The sequence below is a fragment of the Carassius auratus genome, unplaced genomic scaffold (genome assembly GCF_003368295.1).
Source record: "Carassius auratus strain Wakin unplaced genomic scaffold, ASM336829v1 scaf_tig00002576, whole genome shotgun sequence".
NCBI lineage: Eukaryota > Metazoa > Chordata > Actinopteri > Cypriniformes > Cyprinidae > Carassius > Carassius auratus.
In genome coordinates this window covers 1636570-1659704 of record NW_020523459.1, presented here as the reverse complement: position 1 = coordinate 1659704, position 23135 = coordinate 1636570, and the positions used below count along the sequence as shown (strand labels likewise).

Sequence of the window (23135 nt, the reverse complement as noted above, 5' to 3'; positions counted from 1 at the left end):
AATAGCAACTCTTTGTATGTGCATATTACATTTGCATTCATTAATTTTTTTTTTATTTTTTTAAACAGTCATTTACTAATTAACATGTATAATTTCTGCTGCAGGACTATGTGGACACATCTGTAGAGGACGACAAAGGAAAAACAATTAGAAATTGCACGTATTGGTAGGCTACAACTAACATTATATTCATGGGCTCTGTGTGTATGTGCTGAGGGGCCCAGGGCCCTGCTGATCAGCTGACATTGTATACTCCCAGAGACCGTAATGGTTAGCTTTGTTTGTCATTTTTAGATTGTAATTTTTAGGATGTGATTTTAGCCTTGGGAGGCCCCTGAAACACTCAAACCAAATCTGTTTTTGAATTCGGAACTCCATGAAGAAGTTCAAACGTGGTTAGGGTGTGTTCAGTTTTGGTGCTTTGCAGGATGACTGTATCATTTCTGCATTTCGTGCAGTTTGTTGCCATCCAATCAACAGGAGGGGCTGCATCCTGTCACACCTCAGAGTAACGGCTGACTTTGAACCTGTGAGACATAGGTTTTGTGTGATCATGAGGAAGGTGAGTTAGACCAATTATGTGTCCTCTGTGTTTGTTGGCTTATGTGTGTGTGTGTGTGTACAGCCTATGGCGAGAGAGCATGCAACTTCTTCTTGTCTCACCTAAGGGTTGTGGGAGTTTGAGGAAGTGATCTGTGCTCAGTGCTTGTCACAGACTGCTTCCCTTCACTAAACTTTTGCTCGTGTGCTCTATAGTTTGCTGGTCATGGCAGGGTGCTGAGAAACATTTGGACTGTCACTCTCATCAAAAGAAGAACTACAAACGAGGAGAAACCAACAGTACCGGCATAATGGTAAAGTAGATATTTAATGCGTTCTAACTTTTATGACAGACTTTAAATTATTTACATATTTGTTGCTCATATTTGTCATTTTATTCCTTTATGTGCCTTTGAATAAGTGTATATAGGGTTATATAATCCTCATTATACATGAATCTAGTTAATAATTTTGGAAAGTTTCCTCCTCTATAAAATCAAAATGCTTAAAGGGGCTCATAGAGGATGTGTGAAACTATCTAAAAAAAAAAAAAGTAGCCCAAAGAACAGCATCACACAAAAGAAATAGGACTGAAACAACTCCTTAAATGGAAACGGACTGGCCTCTGTCATTAGCCAATGTTTAATTCACCACAAGCATTCGTGACTTTTAATTCTCTCTTTTTTTTGAGTGCACTTGTTAACCATCAAGGTCTGATGCTGTCAAACCGGTGTAATGTTCGCACGTTTCCTTGCTACTGAGGGCTTTCGTGATGTCAGGGGCAAGGTAGCTTTGTAGCTGAGAGGAGTTTGAGGCTGTGGTGGTGCTTATGTAGGAAGTGTGCGTTTGACTTTGTGTGGCGAGAGGTTTAACAGAGGAATTTTCGCAACAGCAACCGGGTGCAGGGGTAGTGGGGAAGTATGTCAGAGGGGACTTGCGGTTCTTGTCAGTACTTCCTCACCGCTTGTACAGCTTTCTGAAGCTTGTGTCTTTCTCAGCCTGTACTAAAATGATCCAGCACAACTGGCCTGCAACTTACATGGGTCAGACGATGCATGCAAAGTTGACAGGAACCACATTATTTTAGGAATAGTTTAGCAAAAAAAAAAAAAAAATTTTTTTTTAAATAAATAAATATTGGAAAGGGAAAGGAAATTCAACCACCATCCCATTAATTAAATAAATCACATATGCTATCTCAAAATCTTTCATTTCGGAATGACACACAATGCTGTGCATTAACCATTTTTGGAATATGAGGAATTGGTAGGCGTTTTTCACTGGTCAAGCATTTTTCACTATTACTATGACTATTAATATCTAAGAGGAACATTAGTGATGTCATTCCAAAATAGGTATTTAAAAGAATGTTTAAACTGTTCTTGACTTTGAAATGAAAGTCATTAGGCTCCAAAACAACCTCAAATCCTACTGTCTTTCATTGTATGGATAAAAACGAACCACTGAGACATTTTTCAAAATTAGTGTTCCAAAGAAAGACACACAGGCTTGGACAATCACTTTAAGTAAGGTTTGTCCTCATCAAACGTATCCCTATTGAGAACCATCAGAGAGGAAGAGGTTTTTTAAGCTCAAGAGTTGTTTGCAAGCAACGAAAGGCTTAGCCAAAGTATTGTTAGCTGTGTTTGGTATTTCTTGTTTATTTACTTCATGGCCCTTAAACAAGTATGTACTATATAGTATGAATGTGTATTGCATGAATGCAATCTGAACATACTACATTCGTAACGTTCTCATTGTCATGTGATCTACCAGCATCAGTTGTGTTGGTTCATTGCCATTCACAAATGTTCTCCCATGGCCTCATGGGATTGTTCAGAAGCACCACCCCAGCCCCAAAATGCTCTCAGCTACCTAGCTCCCTTGCCCCTGACATCGTGAAACATGAACATTTCACCAGTTTGACGGCATCGGGCTTTGATGAGAAACCTACACTCAGCAAACAAAGGCCTCTTGGGATTAAAAAAAAATGTCCATTTCAGAATCTCTCCTTCAGAATACTTTTCACCTGCTGGTTTACAGGTACTGTGAGTTTGGAAATAATACTCATTTTATTTGCAATCAGTGCCCTCCAAATCTATCATTATTCAGACCTGTACCTCAACACAGAGATGTCAGCAAGTCATTATGGCTGATTCATTGTCTGTCTTGCTTGTCAGATTGTGAATTGTATGTTCTTATTTCCCGTTTCTTTATTTCATCCAAACATTTCAGCTATTCAGTATCTTTCATTTCTGAGTGATTTAAATATGCTTTCATTAGCCATTTATGGAATATGAAGATCAGTAGACAAGGCATTTTATATTTTTGGGGGTATTATCACCTAGCTCTACTAGCAAAGAGGAACATGTACAGTGACTTACAAATATGACTTTATTCTGTAGAGCGGGTGCTACATCGAGATTTAAACATCTTAGGTCATGCTTTGAGTCACACTACGAACATTATGTACAGCCTGTACTCTCTCAGAACCTCTTTGAGTGAAAGAGAAATATATCTTCAGAAAATCCAGTGTCAATCAAAAACAGTTAATTAGTTCATAATCTTATACCTCTGCTGTAGCTCAGATACTGTGTAAGTACCATGACCATCCTCCATGTGTGGTGTTTGAGCTGTGGTTGAAACATAGTCTAGGAATTCAGACCACAAACCCAATGAAGGGTTCACAGCTTCCTAACAGTGCAACACATCAAAAGAAAAGAAGCCTTAAGGAGCTTGTATACAAAAACATCTGGTTTACCTCAATCAATGTTAAAAATCAATGTTAGGCCTTGACATGCTTGGGTTAACTTTGACCTCTCCGACTGTAACGTTACAGTGCTTTCTGTGTAAAAAGTAAGTCTTTTTATAAAAATATGTTGAACTTTTCACCTAGGGTCAGTTAAATCTAAATATAAGCAGACTACATTGTCATTATGCTACGTGTTACAGGTCATTTTGCTAAGAAAGCCACAACCTTTAATGTTATGGAGGATGTAATGCATCAGAACGTGAAACGTACATACAACTGGTCTATAACTTCCTTACATCTGCTGCCTGTTGCTTGGAAACAATTTGTGGTTTCCTGTTATAGTTATCACAGATAACCACCTTAGTTCAATCACCTAGTTATTTAGACTGGGAAAATTCCGTTGTATGGTAATTATTAGAGAACATACATTGCAACCAACCTATATTGACTTATTTAGCTTACCCTTACCATCACCTCAGTCGAGTCCTTATACTTTAAATAGAGGTATACTATGTATTTGCAGTGGTTCTTTATATTAACTTACGTAGGAGGAAATCCCTCTTCAAATGTCATCTTGTAAAGGATGTAGCTATGAAATAATTATGAAAGTAACCATTTTAAATTCTAAAGCTGAACACATTATCTTTTGTGTGTGTGTGTTTGCACACAACATTGCAACATTTTTTAGAAACATGTTTTTGACTTTGTATTTATGAAGATTGTGTTTCCTTTTTAAACAAGGAGCCTACATTTATGTGAACAGAGATGCACATCTCGGTTCAGCTTTTAGCTTCTCCCATTCTCTGACTGCAATCGCCAGTGGTTAGAAATAGTGGTAAATACTTTAAAACAGGGAAGATTGAAAGAGGAACTGGATGCTGTAAGTCTGATTGAAACACAGCTGTAAGTTTTCCAAAGGCTGTGTCTTTCACTGGCTTGAATATCAGTGCAGTATATGTGAATTAAACAATGTGTTCCTTTGCTCTTTGTATGGGATATAAGTAAAAGGGTGACATACTGCATATGTAAGAAACACGTACAATTTTTAAATAAGCTGGGTTTTTTTTTTCCTTTTGGATTTACAGTAATTCAATGCCATCAATGGAGTTTTGTTTCCATTGAGATACATTGAAATGCTCTGCCTAAAATTTACCCTAAGCCTCTTCAAAAGTCAGTCTGGCTTTATTTCACTTTTAACATTTTAGTCAATTCTTGATCAATATAATCCAGTTTTTATCCAGTGTTTATGTAAGTAAAAAGGATTCCGGATGTTTTTCCATATTGTATTTACATTTCTTTGATCTCAGCATCAAAGTACCATATACTGTAATATCTTCTGACTTCTCGTAGACTTGTTCAGTTTCTAGTATGAATCAATGAATGATGCATTTATATAGCGCTTTATTGTGTATTGCTGTACACCTAAAGTGCTTTACAATTATGTTGGGACAAGAAAGCATGGGTTCCCTCAAGATTTATTATGATTAAAACAAGTCAGTTGCTAAATAGGGTCTACAATAGCATAATGTCTTTTTCTTAAAGTACATGAACTCAAATCTTTGTTGTAAAATTCCTGTAAATGGACTCTATTCTCTCTCTCTCTCTCTCTTTCTATCTATCATCTGTCCTTCAGGGCAGTAAGTATCACTGGCAGAGCCAGAATGTCAAGCAGAGTGGTGTTGATGACATGGTGCTTCTCTCCAAGATCACTGAAGATGCCATCGTGGAAAATCTCAAAAAGAGATTTATGGACGACTACATCTTTGTATCCTTGATATGAAAGCGATCAGATAACTCGAGGGTGGAACAACACACTCCTCTCAGCTGATCGGTTAGCACTGTTGGTGTTGTTGCTGTTTTTAAGACTTCGATCACAAGTTTTGTCTTCCTCTTTTGTTTACATGTAACAGTTCGCACACACTTGCTTCCTGATTTTATGTGACACTTAGCAGCCACTCTTTAATTGCATGGGAACAAATACGATTTCTCAGTAAGATAAATACTTGTTTTATTTCTAGATTTCTTTGTCAAATAAATTTCGACTAATCATCACAGAATCACCACAAAAACGGCTGAAAACATTGATAATATGAAACTTTATGATTTTTGAAAAAACTGAATTGGATTTCATTTAACTGGATTGTTCATATGTCCTTAACTGTGATTTTAAGACCTATATAGGGTCTGTCTTGATATCGGTGAATCCCTTCAAACAGATGCCGTACTTCACTGACCGTGAGATTGAGCTCTACCAGGGAGCTGTAGGTCAAATACAATGAACCCTTAGTCAGTCATGTAGCAGATTTATCTTGTATTTAACATGCCATATTCATAGCCATCTCTTTTTTCTTTAGGCCCAATATGAGAACCCACCGCACATTTATGCTTTGACAGACAACATGTACAGGAACATGATGATTGACAGTGAGAATCAGTGTGTCATTATCAGGTTTGTGATGTTCGCATGATACAAGCCGCTTCTTTCAATGCGGATTTGATGTTCTTCCTGTGACTTGCCACATTCAAACCCCAGGCCGTTTTCACATGCAGGCCACACCTCTAAATTAAACCACAAGCGAAGAATTATCAGGGAATTTACATGACTCGCTTCTGGTTCAACGTTTAAAGAAATCATTTTTTTGTATGCATTTCCAGTTCTGAGTAAGCTGTCTGCGACCTTTCACTGTCTAACAACTCGAGGCAAAATTTGCTATCTCAGCCGTTTGGCAGAGATAAACATTTCAGTATTAGTGTCACCAATATCAACGTTTTACTCTTTTTGGTCCCATTCTCACTGTTGGACCGTTCCTTCCCTTATTTGTCACACCCACAGAAGCCTTTGCAGCAGTGGTCACCATTCTTAGTAAAGTTTCCTTCCTGATTTACACAGGCAGTGGAGAGGAGCTTGCAAATGTTGTTTCTTAATAGCTTTCTTTGCTGCTTTACTGTCCAGCTGAATGTAAGTTTGTATGAAAGTTCCTCTTTAGGTACTGTACCTTACAGACCATCACATCTAATGAACTAGAACAAATCTAGTGAGCTTTAGACATAACCAAACAAATATTTAATAACTAAGAATAACTATTTCCCAGTAGAACAGAATAAATAAGTTGAATTAATTTAGCCATTAATTCAATCATTTTAACCAACCACTGATATTTTACAACCAGGATATTGTAGGCACTGCAGTATGTTATCTGATTGACCAAATAGGGACATTTTAGTGTCACAAGATGTGTCCTGATGCCTTCCTACTTCCATTTTTTGGGTCTTGGCCAATGAGGATGAGAATTACCATATGTAGGCATACCATTTTATTCAGCTTACGAGTGCTATAATTTCTTTAAAAAAAAAAGAGAGAGAAAGAATTAAAACTGGGTTTAATTAAAAGCCACTAACCACAACTTCCTGTTTAAGTGACACCACTTTTTAAAAGCATGCTTGTGTGAGTGTGTGTGTGTGTGTGTGTGTGTGAGAGAGAGAGAGAGAGAGAATGTAAATTGAAATAGCACTGATATACAAGTGATGAATTATGTTGAATCGGGGTGACTTAACATAATCAGGGAGTTGTGTTCCTGTCTTCTGTGTGTTTGTGTTCAGTGGAGAAAGTGGAGCAGGAAAAACCGTTGCTGCTAAATACATTATGGGCTACATCTCTAAAGTATCAGGAGGAGGAGCTAAAGTACAGGTAACAAGTTAAATATCTCTGAACTTTTTAGCATGCGGCAAATGGCAGTTATAAAGCTTGTGCTGTGTTGTTTTTTGTTGTTCAGCATGTGAAGGAAATTATCCTGCAGTCGAACCCTCTGCTGGAAGCCTTTGGCAATGCGAAGACAGTCCGCAACAACAATTCAAGTCGCTTTGTACGTTTCACACTCACGTATATGCAGCTCAGTCTGATGAATTTACAACACGCAAACCTGTGTCCCATTACTATGAGTAACATAGCTCAATTGACAGGGCAAATACTTTGAGATCCAGTTTAGTCGAGGAGGAGAGCCAGACGGAGGGAAGATCTCCAACTTCTTGCTGGAAAAATCAAGAGTCGTGAGCCAGAATGAAAGTGAAAGGAACTTTCACATCTTTTACCAGGTAGGAAAATGTTATAATTATAGATCCATATTTTTTAAACAGTGTCTTAAATATAAAATGTTTTATATAAATCACAGAGATCTCATTTAATAGAGTTTAGAAACCGAAAATAAGTCACCATCAAGACTAAATTTAATATATGCAATAGTATTAAAATAAGATATATTATATAAATTACATAATTTAAATAAAATCAAAGAAATTAATAATGCCATCATTACCTAATGGGTAGGTTTAAGGGTGGGTTAAGGTGTAAGGGATGGGTCAACATTGCAATTATACATGTAATTACAGATCTAAGTCCAATCTATAAACATGTATGTACACAATAAGTGCATTATACCAAATTATTAATTTAAATGTAAGTGCATAGTAGTTAAGGTCACTTAATATAAAGTGGGACAATTTTTTTTTTAGGCTTTCTGACTCAAAGACTCATCTAATCTCTTCGATTCCCCAGCTGTGATCCTCGAACAGTCTTTGGCCACTCAAACTCTTCTTCTCTCTACTTCTGTGCATTAGGACGATATAGACACGCGTCCTCTTCCAGGCAGATTTATAATATCTTTAGTTGATTGTAACTTCTTAATTATTGCCCTGATGGTGGAAATTGGGATTTGAAATGCTTTAGCTCTTTTCTTACAGCCACTTTCTATTTTGTGAAGCTCAACAATATTGTTCTGCACATCAGAACTATATTTTCTGGTTTTACTCTTTGTAATGGATGATTAAGGGAATTTGGCCTTTGTGTCCTTCGATTTATAATCCTGTGGAAGAAAAAGTCATGACTGGTTAATTTCATACTCCTAGTCTTTTTTTGCCTGGTGTGCAAAAAAAAAAAAAGTTAAATATGAATGGGAATATACTTCAGAGATACTTCACTCCTAAAACTTTCTGGGGGTGCCAATATTTGTGGCATCATATGTATCATATGTCATTTTCAAAATTCATAGAATTAAAAGTTAAATTCATGTTGCTGATTACATTAAATTTTCTAATTACTGATGGGCCACATGAAAGGCTATTGAATTAACCACATCTCTTTCTCTCTCTCGCTCAATCTATTTTCTACCTTTTTTTTTTTAGCTAATAGATGGTTGCACGCCTCAGCAGAGGGAAGAATTGGGAATTATGACTCCAGATTACTACTTCTACCTGAATCAGTCTGGAACATACAAGGTGGATGGAACTAATGACAGCAAGGACTTCCAAGAAACCATGGTGCATATTTTCATTTATATCATCCTGCCAGATTATGTGTATCTCATCTCAGACACATTGAGAACAGTCCAGTTTCTGCTACTAAGACCTTTGCTGTTTTTGATGTCTACAGGAAGCCATGCAGGTGATTGGCATACCAGAGATGTTTCAGAGGCAGGCGCTGCAGATTGTAGCTGGCATCTTACATCTGGGCGCCGTCAATTTCATTGAGGCGGGAAACTACGCGCAGGTGGAGAGCACGGACTGTGAGTGATATGTGGATGAATTGTGTCTATTTGCTGTTCTGAGATCACTCAGTATAATTCTGAAACCACTGACTGTCATAATAGTAACTGATTATTTTGAGCTTTGTAAATGTTCTGTTAGACTTTGCGTTGACATCTTTTACACTGCTTTCAACACAGTACTGGCGTTCCCTGCGTACTTGCTGGGCATCGACCAAAACCGTCTACAGGAGAAACTCACCAGCAGGAAAATGGACTCCAAGTGGGGTGGTAAATCTGAATCCATTGATGTGACTCTGAACAGAGAACAAGCATGCTACACACGTGACGCTCTCTCCAAAGCACTTTACGCCCGTCTGTTTGACTACCTTGTTGAGGTTAGCAAACAGTGCATGGACACCCAATAACTTTTGGTTGAGATGAAAAAATAAATAAAAATTATATATATATATATATATATATATATATATATATATATATATATATTTTTTTTTTTTTTTGCTTTTCTCTGTTTGAGCAGGCAATAAATAAAGCCATGCAGAAACCCATTGAGGAGCTCAGTATTGGTGTTCTGGATATTTATGGATTTGAAATTTTCCAGGTGAATATCGTCTCCTTTTATTGATTTTTATTGAATATTATAATGAGGGAATTTTAAACTTCTAATCATTAATCAGTCAGTTAGTCATATTTGTAATTTTAATTGACTCTAAATATGCATTGCCATTCAAAAGTCTGGGTTCAGTAAGAGTAATAAAAAAAAGAATTAAATTAATACTTTTATTTAGAAATAAAGCCTCAAGTGACAGTAATTATTTATGATGTTACAAAATATTTGTTTTGCAAATTAATGCTGCTCTTTGAGCTTTTTATTAATCAAAGAACACTTAAAATATAGAACCTTATTTTTCATCATTAAGCAGCACAGCTGTTTTCAACATTGATAATAATAATTATTAAATATTATTAATTAAAATATATTAAATAGATCATTTTAATGATATTTTAGAATTGTAATCAAATTTCACAGTATTAATCTTTTTACTCTATAAGTGAACAAATAAATGCAGCCTTGGTGAAAATAAGACACTTATTTCAGTAACATTATAAAAATCGACCCCAAACATTTGAATGGAAGACATATTTTGTGTATGTGTGCGTGTTTTATTATTATTTTCAAGTGTTAATGTCCTTAAGTGACATACTGTGAAAAAAAAATGAGTACATTTTAATTTAATTCTATTGTTAATAACAATTTTTCTCTAGAGGAATGGTTTTGAGCAGTTCTGTATCAACTTTGTGAATGAAAAGCTGCAGCAGATCTTTATTGAGCTGACACTGAAAGCAGAACAGGTACAACAAACAGCTCTTTCATTATTCTTTCACTATATCCTTCTTGATGTGTGTAAAGTCGCAGCCTGACAGACTTTATTGTTCTTTACTTCCTGCAGGAAGAGTATGTACAGGAGGGCATTAAATGGACACCTATAGAATACTTTAACAACAAAGTTGTGTGTGACTTAATAGAAAATAAACTGGTAAGCCCGTAGAGAGGCTGTGCTATATTCATTATTAATAATCATTTTGATTAGCTTTGTCAGCTGTAACCCCGTTCCCTCCTCAATCCCAGAATCCTCCCGGCATCATGAGCGTGCTGGATGATGTTTGCGCCACCATGCACGCCAAAGGAGATGGAGCTGATATGACTCTGCTTCAGAAGCTACAGGCTGCGGTGGGGACGCACGAACACTTCAACAACTGGAACTCTGGTTTCGTCATTCACCACTATGCTGGCAAGGTGTGTTACGACTTTTGATCTTTAGTGCTTACCAACCAAAAACAATTTTGAACAGTAGTGTAGCACTCCCGAATTGCTTCTCATTCCTGCTTCTTTGATTCAGGTGTCGTATGACATCAGCGGATTCTGTGAGCGAAACAGAGATGTGCTTTTTCCTGATCTCATAGAATTGATGCAAAGCAGCCAATAGTAAGAGCTATCCACTAATTCTCTCTTTTTCTCTCGTGTCATAAGAACTGTTTAAGGTTGTTTTAGGTTTGGTAAAAAGGTAGAGAACTTCATGTAACAGAAAGCCAAGGAAACAACAGAACAAAGACAGATGAGAGTAATCAATTTTCCCTGCAACTTGTTTTCTTGCAAGTGGACATAACCATTTTTTCCCCCGTAATCTCAGTCAACGTGTTCCAAACATCCACAAAATATTGATCTCCCTTGACATTGCAGTGACTTCATCCAGAGCCTCTTCCCAGAAAACCTCAACACGGATAAGAAAGGTAGACCAACCACCGCTAGCTCGAAGATCAAAGTAAGACCAATGTTTATAATAAACTCATATGGCACACCTGCCACATTTCCTTTATCTGGAGTCACTCATTGACTATCTGGTCCACAGAGACAGGCCAATGAGCTGGTTAGCACACTGATGAAGTGCACACCGCACTACATCCGCTGCATCAAACCCAACGAGACCAAGAGGCCCAAAGACTGGGAGGAGAGCAGGTGAGCTCATACAAATAAGACTCCAGATATTTCACAAAGATGGTGTAAATGAACTACAACATGTGCTATTCATAAATTTCACTTTTATCTTCTCAGAGTGAAACATCAGGTGGAATATCTTGGCTTGAGGGAAAATATTAGGGTACGACGAGCCGGCTTTGCTTATCGTAGAATCTTCCAGAAGTTTTTACAGAGGTAAGAGTAAGCCTGAAAAAATATGTTGGACAAAATATATTTTAAAATACGTTTCATATGGATATTTTAGTAGCATTGCAAAGCATAACTTGAATTAGCTCTGGGATTTTCTAGTTAAGAAAATGAACCTCAGGTGAGAGAGCTCAAATAAATTAGTCTCGGGTGTTAATCTCTGCGGAAATATCGCTGGTGTGTTCATCTTGACCTCTCAGGAGTGCTAATTTCACAGGTGATTTCCCAGGTGTGTTCATCTCTGCAGTTAAAGAAAAGCACTTGTGTTTTGCTAGGTACGCCATTCTAACAGCAGAGACGTGGCCTAATTGGCGTGGTCCGGAACAGCAGGGCGTTTTGCACCTCTTGCGTTCTGTAAACATGGACACAGATCAGTACCAAATGGGACGCACCAAAGTCTTCGTCAAGAATCCAGAGTCGGTGAGGCTCAGGAATTAGCCAAAAAAAGTCACAAAATGAATTAAAAAGACATAGAACACCTATAATAAGGCCTAAAAAGAAGGGCATAAATAAACTGTGGGTCGAATCTGAACTTTCCCTTAAATCCCGTTTCAACTCCCATTTCTTTTAACTGCAGCTATTTTTGCTGGAGGAGATGCGAGAGAGGAAGTTCGACACATTTGCCAGGACCATCCAGAAGGCGTGGAGGAAATTCATCGCCAGGAAGAAATATGAACAGATGCGGGAGGAGGGTGAGTACAAGTTTATAAAACCTGGAGACTTCTTCCATAGAGCCTAACAGCATCCTAACAGTCGCAGAACTTCATAAGTGACTGATCGAAGCGGTCTACCGTGTGCCACACAAACAGTGTTTCCATTCATTTCACAAGACTTTGCTGTTAGCATTATGCTAAGCTAATGGCAGGATCCTCTAATAAACATAAATAATACACTGCATAAACAAATTTTGGGTACAATAATCTATTTGTAATTATAAACAACTTTTTAAAATGAAACTTCTAGGTGATTTAGGATTAAATTAATTACATTTATTTATAATCCCCTTTTCTGTTTTGTAATGTTTACATTGCATATGTTAAGCACTGTAATAACAAATTTTATATATGAGGTTGTACACTGTCTTTCTCTCTCTGTCTAAATTTCAGCCTCTGATATACTGTATAACTTTAAAGAACGACGTAAGAATAGTATAAACAGGAACTTTGTTGGCGATTACCTGGGAATGGAAGAGAGGCCTGAACTCCGGCAGTTCATGCTCAAGAGAGAGCGAGTTGACTTTGCAGACTCAGTCAACAAGTTTGACCGTAGGTTCAAGGTGAGAAACCAATAAGCAAAAATGATGTGTAGTGTTCCTTTCAAACATTAAGATTATTAATGTTTTTGAAACAAGTCTCTAAAATGCTAAAGTCTCTAAAGTCTCTTAAATTTTTTAATGTAAATTTTATTCAATTTAAAATGATGATTTAGGGTCCAAAAAAAACAACATTTCTTCTCATTATCAGTGTTGACAACAGTTGTGCTGCTTAATATTTTAGTGGAAACTGTGATACGATTCAGGATTCTTGGGTTCAGGATTATTTCTCGTTGTTTTCTTTAGTCTATAAAGAGGGATCTGATACTAACACCGAAATCCATCTACCTAATTGGTCGGGAAAAGGTAAAGAAAGGACCAGAGAAAGGCTTGATAAAGGAAGTTCTGAAAAGAAAGCTTGACATTAAAAGTGTCCATTCGATCTCTTTGAGGTGAGTAGCTGCCTTATACTGCCCGTTTAGTCTATGCTAGTGCAAAATAAATATATATATATATATATATATATATATATATATATATACATATACACACACACGTGTATAATATGCACACACACACACACATATATATTTATATATATATTTATATATATATATATATATATATATATATATATATATATATATATATATATATATATATATATATATATTTTTTTTTTTTTATTTATTTTTTTTTTCTTAGTCTAGAAATATAGTGGCATTTTTGTTGCAATTGCACTTTGCTCATTTAACAAGGAACAACTAGATGTGTAAATATTCACATTTATTCAACAAAATATTGCAATTGCAAATCCAAAATGGCATTACACATTTATACAGATATACACCTGCTTTTAAAATCATTGTCTGTTATTTAAGCTCTGAGCCTGAGCATTTATTCTGTGTCTGCTTCATACACAATAGTGCTTACATGCTGATTTATTTCTATGTGACACAAACCAGCTGCCAGACCACCACTGCTGCTACAGCAGAAGAGCGTACGCGGAAGTTCTGCTGGGTCAAACTATTTGCAAAAGTGCTAAAAGGAAATTAACAAACAGGAAATGAGTTAATATTTATGGCAGCTCAGCTCTTTTTTCTGCCTTATATGGCAAGTCTGAGTGAGAATGAAAGCGGTTTTGAACAAGAGAGAGAGGGATGGTGATCGTCTACTTGTTAAGATGATGTTTAATGATGATATATCAGAGACATGTGAAGATAATGTAAAAATCAATTACACATTAGTCACTTACTATTACTGTGCTTTGATGCCCTCTCTCATGCCCTCCTCTATTTTTTCCTTAATTGCTCTAAATCTTTTCATTGTATTAATTGTCAGGCACCATTTGAGCTGTTTGAGTTTTGAATGACTGATGAGAAAATGTCATTTGTTGGATTTTATTTAAATGAATTTACTGTTAGGTCTTCCTTGACTTGGTATCTTCATAATCACACCCAGAACTGTTCGTATCTTTTTCTAATCATATCATAATTTTAAAATGCTAATAGTGAATGGTTTATAAAAAATAAAATGTTAAAAGTAACACAATTCTATTCTGGTATTGATTAAGACTTAAAGATGGAGCTATAGGGGATGTTTTTTTTATGTTTTTGAAAAAATCTCATACAGTTTTACAAAACAGTCTACAGAACTATTACAAAAAAATAAAAATAAAAATTTATATTTGAATATATTCTAAAATGTAATTTCCATCCAGCCATTAGTCCATTCCTCAGCGTCACATGATCTGCTGATTTCTTATATTTGACAATGTTGAAAACAGTTGTGCCTATGAATATTTTTGTTGAAACCATAATACATTTTTAGGTTTCTTGAATAGACTAATAAAAATAAATAGAACAAGGAAATGGAAAGTTCAAAAGAAAGCTCAAAAAACTTTTCCAAAGAAATAAAAAATAAATGAAACAAGAACAAAAACACTGGGTTAATACTGGGAAACTTATATTGAAAACTTCTGAATTTTGTTTGGACAAGCACCATATTTTCTTCAGGAAATGTAAAAAATGAGTCTTCTTTTATTTCCCTCCAGCACAAGGCAAGATGACTTCTTCATCCTTCACGAGAGTGAGTATGACAGTCTGCTGGAGTCCACATTTAAGACGGAGTTCCTCAGTCTGCTGTGCAAACGTTATGAGGAGCAGACCCAAAGCAAACTCACACTGTCCTTCAACGACAGGTGCTCATAACTCTCTATCTTTTACTCTCTATTGCATTGGACTCATTCCAGAGCGGTACATAAACTAATATTTTGTGCAGGCTGGAGTTCCGTGTGAAGAAGGAGGGCTGGGGAGGAGGCAGCTCACGTGTTGTGGTTTTCCAGAGGGGACAGACCGATGTAGCCGTCATCAAACCTGGAGGAAAGACCCTTACTATCACTATAGGAGATGGACTACCAAAGACATCCAGTACGTGAGATAAATGGATGGATGAAGTGTGTCAACAGTGGCACAAAAAAACATTGCGCTTTACTGCATGTTTTTTTTTTTTTTTTTTCCAGAGCCAACAAGGAAAGGCATGCCACAGAGTCAAGGAGGGAGAAACCAGCCACGGCACAGAGGTAAAATTCCTAATGGATGTAATTAAGTTCAAATTCTGAGCTTAAACTGCTATGCTGAACCATGTGGATACATTTCTATTCCCTCTATATTTATTGACGCCCTCTATATGATGTGATTTTTGACAGGGGGCCATCAGAACGGGGCTGCACAGTTTGCCCGGGGTGGTGCACAACAGCAGCATCCTTCACAGAAGGAAGCGACGTACTCCATGCCAGTGAGGAACCCTCCACCTAGCAATGCTCTTCCTAAACTGGGATCGCAGAAGAATCGAAGAGGCTCCAGGCCAGCCCAGAATCAGTCCACGAACCTCGACTTCCTCAATGTGCCTGATCAGGGCATGTCAGGGTAAGAGAACACAGATGCACATGCCCCTACAAAAGCATCTCAAAACCAGTTTTTGTAAGTACTAAACAGTCTAAAACTTCCCAGAATGCAGCGGAAAAGGAGCATCAGTCAACGCCCTCCACCGGCCCCCTCTAGCCGTCCCAAACCTCAGCCCCGACCACAGGGCCCTCGTTGCAGAGCGCTTTACCAGTATTTTGGCCAAGATGTGGATGAAATTAGTTTTGATGTCAATGACGTCATAGACCTTCTCAGTGAAGGTGAGACCTGGAAATAAGAATGTTGTGAATTCGATTCAGGCTTTGTGTCTAATGCTCCTCTGGGTTTCCTGCAGATCCATCGGGGTGGTGGCGAGGGCGGATTCATGGGAAGGAGGGTCTCTTTCCTGGAAACTATGTGGAGAAGATCTGACCTCTGCATGTTAGCGAGGTCACACTGATGCACCTGCACCCTGACCTTTGACGTCTAACCTCCTCTAGATCATGGAATCCTTTAGGCTCTGGGAATTTGGACTCAAGCCAGTGACAAGATCAGTAGGATTTTTTGCAGAATTTTATGACTTGTTTTTTTTTGTTTTTTCTTTTGTTTACAAAGACTCTGCACTGTCCACAAATGACCACTTGGCTGTGCTGTTGTGCAGTTTGAAAGATTTTTGAGAATGGTTTCTTTTTTTCAAAGGGAAGAACAACAATCAAAGCCTTTTCCTCAATTTTTATGTCCGATTTCCTGAAATTTTCTGTAATATGTAAAAATATTTTCTATGGATCATTTTTTTTATTCCATTTTATTTCTCGTCATCTGTGTAAAATCTCCATTCAAATCTTTATAGAAAGTATAAATTGATGTCTGATATTAGCAGTATTAAAGAAAGCTTTGTTTTACATGTTCAGTGCTGCACTATATTAAATTTTAAATGAAAAATCTAAGAAATATTTATATTTATATTCCTAATATGTCCTAATGTTTTAGCCACAAATGTGATTATACTCTCAAAAAATAAGGAATATGTCCATTACAATGTGATGATTATGATGAAAAGATTTCCTCTCTGGTTCGGTTCACTCTGATCAAGCTTTGTTGAATGGAGAATCTGATAAAGTTTGCATCTGGAAGTAGGCTAATTATTACTTAAAAACTTAAAACTTAACTTGTCTTGGCCAGTAAACATGTTCCAGAAAATTAGAGCCAAGCCTAAATAACTTCACCATTGAAACTTGTTTTTCCTTCTTTCCTTTCCCTCTTGTCTAATTTATGTGGTAACTGCATTTGATGTGATATTTGGATTGGATTTGCAATTGAATAGAGAGTATAAGCCCCTGGCACAAAAGGTGTCTGACAGAAAGGTGAATGACAGAAAAAAAAACTTGTTCTTTGGATGGATGGGAAGAGTGGTTGAGCAGGTGAATTCAGATTTAAAGTCCTCTCCTTCACAGGTGCAAAGGGATGTTACAACAAGAAGGATAAGAAACTCAGGCCTCATTTTCCATGCTAAACATTTATGCAAAAATCAGCATGTTGCTGAGAGTGAAAACAAATACAGATTTAAGCCTGCACATTTGCAAGTGTCTTGCAAATGTTTATGAGGGCTAACTGCAGCAGTTTCATCTACTGTAAATGTACCTATAGTTTCTTTTAGGAAATTTGTACAAGTAGATGACAACATATTTTACTATAGTAACCAGTATTAGTAAGTAATACCTAATACTGCTTTAAAATATGGATAATGAATCTACTTGAACAGCTTGGGCCTACACAAGTCATGTTGTTTCTTTTATTTTTTAACATCAGATGACAGTAGAAAAAATAACATTTGTATGCTTGTTTTTAATCACATTATCAAATCTTGTTGTCAGTTTGATTTGATTTAATTTAATTAATTTGTATAGCCCTGGTTGGCACGTGTTTAACTATAATACTTACAAAACTATAGTTATATTTATTAACACACAATTGCCAATAGACAGTGTAATCCAACTTTTATAGAGCTGAATATGTATATATTGCCACATGGTGGGGTGAAGTGTGGAGAAAAAAAAAACGTGGAAAAAAAAAAAGAGTACAAAAAAAATACCTCTAAAAAGGCGAAATAAGGGTACTTAAACACAATACTTCAAATTTGCACGAAAGCAAATAAATAAATTAAGTAACAAGGAGGGTAACCTGAGAGCAAATGTTCCGTAAACCACGGTTAGACCATGGTAAGGTTCTCTAAGGGGGGTGCGGTATGAGGCCACCTTTTTCTTTTTAAAGAAGTTACATTTTTGTGAAGGCATTCAATATTGAAACTGTAAATATTTGTGAGGTGAATGAGTTGAATGGGCGTCAAATATTCGACAGGTGAGGTGCAGGTTAACTTGACCTCAGTTCGTTAAACTTGTGCTGCAGCTCGTGCGCGGCGCGTGGATGCCGTTCTTTAGTGGAAAACGGTGCGTTTCAGTTCTTTCCGCGTAGCGAGCTGACAGCTTCAGTGTACAATGGCACAGTGAGGAATGCTACTGTTCCTTCGGTTTCACCTGAAGTATCCAGGTAATGTCACAACGCGAGACCCGAGTAACAGGATCTGGGACATCTCACCCCTTCTACCTGACACATGGAGCGCGCGACTGTGGGTGCGCTGTAAGCGATAGGCCATTTATTACGTCTTCTTCTTCTTTTTTTTTTAGTTCTAAGATTGTTTGGTAGGCCTACTTCATATAGTTAATATAAGATACGCATGTTAGTCTAATCATAAGCGTTTCGGTTATTGTAGTTTTTGTTTGCTTTCTCTGTAATTATGCGCTGCACTCCCCTGCCAAATCATTTAATCTCCAGAGAATTGACTTTTCCCGGGTGAATGATCCGTGCTCTGTGAGGTAATAATGATACGTACAAGACCTCGCGAGCTGCAGCACAGTGGTGAAATGTGGTTGTATGATAATAAATGACTATAGTATACAGTATGACATATTGGTTAAATGATGAAAACCTTGTGAGCTCAGAAAAGGTCACCTGTTGTTTAAAATGGCAACAATAACTGTGGTTTGTATAGTGTCACAGGAAATAATTTTGCAACACTTATGCAAGAGAAACCTGTCATTTTCAGTTTATTTTAGAATGGCACAGATTTTGAATTATCCCACTGAATCGAATCTTTTGATCTGTTCACTAAAATATTCATTTTTTCTATGATATGAACAAGTCATTGAATCATTAAAAACAGTTTCGACCCAGTTCAACAGTTCAACATAGGACCAGTTCACTCTAAATTTTTGCATTATAGAACTTGAGACTTATGGCAAAATTAAAAAAAATAAAAATAAATGTTCCCTCATCCTTTTAATGCCGCTTAATATGCCTCTTTCTACAAAATGTAATTTATGTCTCAGGTGTCCTCAGAATGTGTTACGTTTCAGCTCAAAATACCCAACAGATAATGCATTATATCATTTTGAAAATGACTATTTTGAGTGGAAGCAGAAACAGCTGTTTTCTTGTCTGTATCTTTAAATGCAAATGAGTTTCTGCTTCCCGCCCCCTCTTCCAGAATAGGGCTGTGGATTTACAGCTCATACCTCAAATACTCTGCCAAAAACTGTTTGGTTTTGATTATCATGCACTAAAATCATGCGTTTAAAGCCATATCAGTTTGAACTTCTGATACATGGTTTTCTGAGCGCCCGCATCTGAAGCACGCGCACAGGAAGCGCCTGTCACACAGCATGTGAGTATAAAACTAAGTTCTATTTCATGTCTTATTGCACTTAAACTGTCAAATACACACAGGTTTATGTTAAAAACACACATAAGTTACAAAAACGCAGTCTGTTATGTCTGTGAAGGTAAACAGCTGGGAAATAAATGTTTATATTAGATCTGTATATTAAGTAACAACTGCACTGTAGGTGGAAACGTGAGGTTTATTATAATATGATCCCTTTCCTACATCATAGGCGAGCGAAATCTGAGCAGCTCGTTTTTCACATGCTTGCAGAGAAAGGCTTACCAAAACAAAGTTCGATGCACAGGGACCTGATTATAGCTAATCTGATTTTCTTGATATGTCCCCTTTAATAAAATTTGCATGCTACAAATCAATCTTCTAGAGCCTCCAGAAAGGCAGAGATCTACCTTTTGTTCCGTAGCTCCATTCTTTCCCAATGTAAAGACTTACAATGTAAGTGTTTAGTTCTTTAACACAGATGTAAGCCACAGAATTTTTGATGTGTCAGTACAGTGATTTATAAAACAGTCTCAGGCACAATGTTACACCTATCCATGTGCTCAACAGAGTTCGAATGCAACACAGTACAGCCCATTCAGTTTTTATTTATGGTCCTACGCTAGTACTGTGACTTCTACAAAACCCCTGTTTAGAGGCATCATGTGAATTTATTTGAGTTTGAGTGTGTCTGATTCACCAACATGCATTTTTCCTCATTTCAGATGAGCAGATTCATATTCTTTGTGATCTCACCCATAATGCTTTACCTGCTACACCCGTATGGGTTTTGGCTATTGGCTACTCTCTGTGGTTCCCACGCAGACACTTTCCCTTTTATATTAAGGACAGGTAACAAATTCATATTTTTCATACCATTTTCAGTTTCAGTTTCAGTGTGATGGCATGAACTTGTCTTCCTCCTCTAAAACGCTGTGTCTTCAGTTCTAAAAATAGGAGCAAATAAAGGATCCATTTACAGTCTTTAGTTTAACAGCAGCCCTGTTTAACTTGCAGCATGATATTCTGATCTCACTGTGGGAGAGATGATTGATTTCCACAGCTTTCTCAGTGGGGTCCAACCAGCCTTATATTAATATTTTAAAATTTTAAATTGTAATAATATTTCACAATAATTACTTGCTTTTGATTAAATAAATGCAGTCTTGGTGAGCATTTTAATGGCTGTCAATGAAGAAGGATTCATTTTCTAGACTGTCCCCAGTCTAAAGTATGGTCTCTCTTCCTCTGTTTTGTTCTTTTTCAGGAGAATGTCCTCTCATATGGTCCTGATCATCACTGTTATAAGCACTCTGTCCTCTTTTGTCAAACCTACAGCCAATGCCTACGCTCTCAACTGCTTCGCCATCCATATCCTCTACTGTCTGTTTGTGGAATTAAGGAGGTAAAGGATCTATATTTGTCGCTTCAGGCTTTTTCAGATGTTGTTTTAGTCACTACTTATCCACTTTAAAGCTATTAATGCTACTATACAAGATCTGTTTGTATTTCATTTAGCTGTTTTTCTTGTTTTCACTCTCATTCAATACTGAGCTATTTCTCATCAGTTGCACAGATGAGAGTGTGCTGTGTCTGGCCTGGGCGTCCATTGGCCAGTGGGTTCTGGCTATCTCCTGCTGGATTAGTGATCTTCTGGCAGAAACTGGACTTCTGTTATCTGCACGGTATCTGGTGAGTGAGCCATGATATCCCACTGTACTGTATGCTGAGCACCCTGAAGCCTACAAAATCATTTGTGATGAGCAAAGTTCTAAGACCTCTAAATTATCTGCATGATCATTACTTTGCTGAAAAACTGTTGTACTTAATGTCCTATATGCCCTCTGTTGGCTGATTGATAGTTTATACGTTTTTAGCAATTAAAAGGCCTTTTAGTATAATTATATTTACCTACCTATCTACCTATCTACTGTATCTATACACACACACACACACACATACATACATAGAGTATATAAAATCATGTTAAAATGTATCATATTATACCACAGGCCTTAACTCTCAGTCAGCATTGCATTGCATTATGTTTTGCCCCCACAATAAAAACGGCAGAGCTTATCATACAACTAAGCATTTAAATATCTTACTAAGACATATTATTGGGAGATTTGGAGTGTCAACTGATATTTAAATGCATTTAAGTAGGCTTAGTCTGTTATATATTTATAAAGATGTAATAATAATTTTTGGCCACGTAAATCTTAGCAATTGCACCAAATTGCATATTTTTGGACCTCGGAAGAAAACTGAGGTTTTTTTTCTCCTTTGCTTATGTTGAGCTCTATATTCTCTGTATCATACTAAATGAGTCATAAAAAACACATATGCAAACATGTTTAGATTTGTGTGTGTGTGTGTGTTTCGTTTAAAGGTTCATTAAAAAATTTAATTGAACAACTTTATTCTGACTATTATTTTATATGGATTGTTATTTTTATATCAGATTTTACATGGTTAAACCACATTGTTCAGACTTTTGGACTGTCATGTTTATCCAGATACTGTTTTTCCTCTGTTCAGGCACATTCTGATTGTGGTGGCCACCGCTTATGATAGCACTTTGATCGCTTACCTGGACGCCAGTCTGGAGATCCCTTATTCCCTACCTGACCTGTAGTACTGGCCACGGAATAAATGGTCCATCAGGCTTCCTTACATTGTCCTCAAAGACACAACAAAGACACGGAAGAGATGCTAGCAGGCACAACAAGATGAACAGAAACAAGATGAACAAACCAAAATTAATTTGATAAAAATATTAAACCTTAATTTAACACTGATTTAGGGCAAGCCTTTATATTTCCGAAATGGTGAATATATTGATATGGACAGGAAGGAGCTGCTCCTAGATCAGTCTTCTGAGCCACTGTATGTTATGTGAACACTGAAGAGAAACTTGTTAGATGAACCAAATGTTGTGCTGAAATTGTTGCAGTTTCTGGAACTTTCTCCACATTTCTCACAGAACCTGAAACTGAAGTGTGTGTGTGTGTGTGTGTGTGAGTGAATGTTTCTATGCAAGTGACTGTTCAATCTCTCATCTTTACAAACAACATGCTGTTGTTATGTAAAAATTAATATTTGCACTGTTGTGACAAGATTGAATGTATGTACAAAGCAAGAATTCTCCATTTTACTTGATTTACTTAATACGAATCGGAGGCTTTTTATGACAATTGAATGAAAATTGTCATAAGCAACTACTTGATTCAGGGGTGAACTCGAATATGTAAATGTAAAAATGTTAGATTAATGGTCTGTTCCAATGAAGAAAATCATGCTGCTTGTTCGATGTGAGATGTCACTTTCTGAAATGATTTTCTCACATCAAATGGTGCAAACCATTAATGGTGTTTTAACTTCTAAGCTTCACCACAGTGTATGAAATTATGTTTATTGATAATGGTGTACTGTTAATGATGATTTGTGTTATTTTTATATAAATTATGATTTCTGGGATATTTATTTGGTGTTATTTATTTAAGGGTTTGAAATGTTGACATTAAAAATTACATATATTTATATACACCATGAGATACACACCAAAATAAAACTATAAAAACTATAAAAAGATGAAATGTTTATGTAGAAAACAAAGAAAACTTGTCCAACTCCAGGTTATTGATACAACTTCAAGTGTACATACAAGTGTAGTGGATGCTGTTGAGCTGCTTTCATTTGATATTT

At 36.7% G+C, this 23135-nt stretch overlaps 1 protein-coding gene and 1 pseudogene across 1 annotated transcript; both read left to right on the top strand.

The window, feature by feature from the left end:
• The first annotated feature begins 110 nt into the window (after positions 1-110).
• On the top strand, positions 111-17282 carry LOC113069917 (unconventional myosin-If-like). The gene is made up of 29 exons (XM_026243036.1): positions 111-562; positions 757-854; positions 4926-5057; positions 5464-5553; positions 5647-5741; positions 6893-6980; positions 7066-7155; positions 7253-7384; positions 8471-8605; positions 8718-8850; positions 9010-9206; positions 9350-9430; positions 10096-10182; positions 10281-10367; positions 10460-10627; positions 10731-10816; positions 11072-11153; positions 11241-11347; positions 11444-11542; positions 11830-11974; positions 12132-12246; positions 12661-12830; positions 13113-13258; positions 14860-15006; positions 15087-15235; positions 15328-15387; positions 15514-15733; positions 15818-15990; positions 16065-17282. The coding sequence occupies exons 2-29, from the start codon at positions 852-854 to the stop codon at positions 16139-16141; spliced, it is 3294 nt and encodes a 1097-aa protein (XP_026098821.1). The 5' UTR covers positions 111-562; positions 757-851; the 3' UTR covers positions 16142-17282.
• Positions 17283-20004: 2722 nt separating this feature from the next.
• Positions 20005-22982, top strand: LOC113069835 (alkaline ceramidase 1-like; annotated as a pseudogene).
• Positions 22983-23135: the final 153 nt, after the last annotated feature.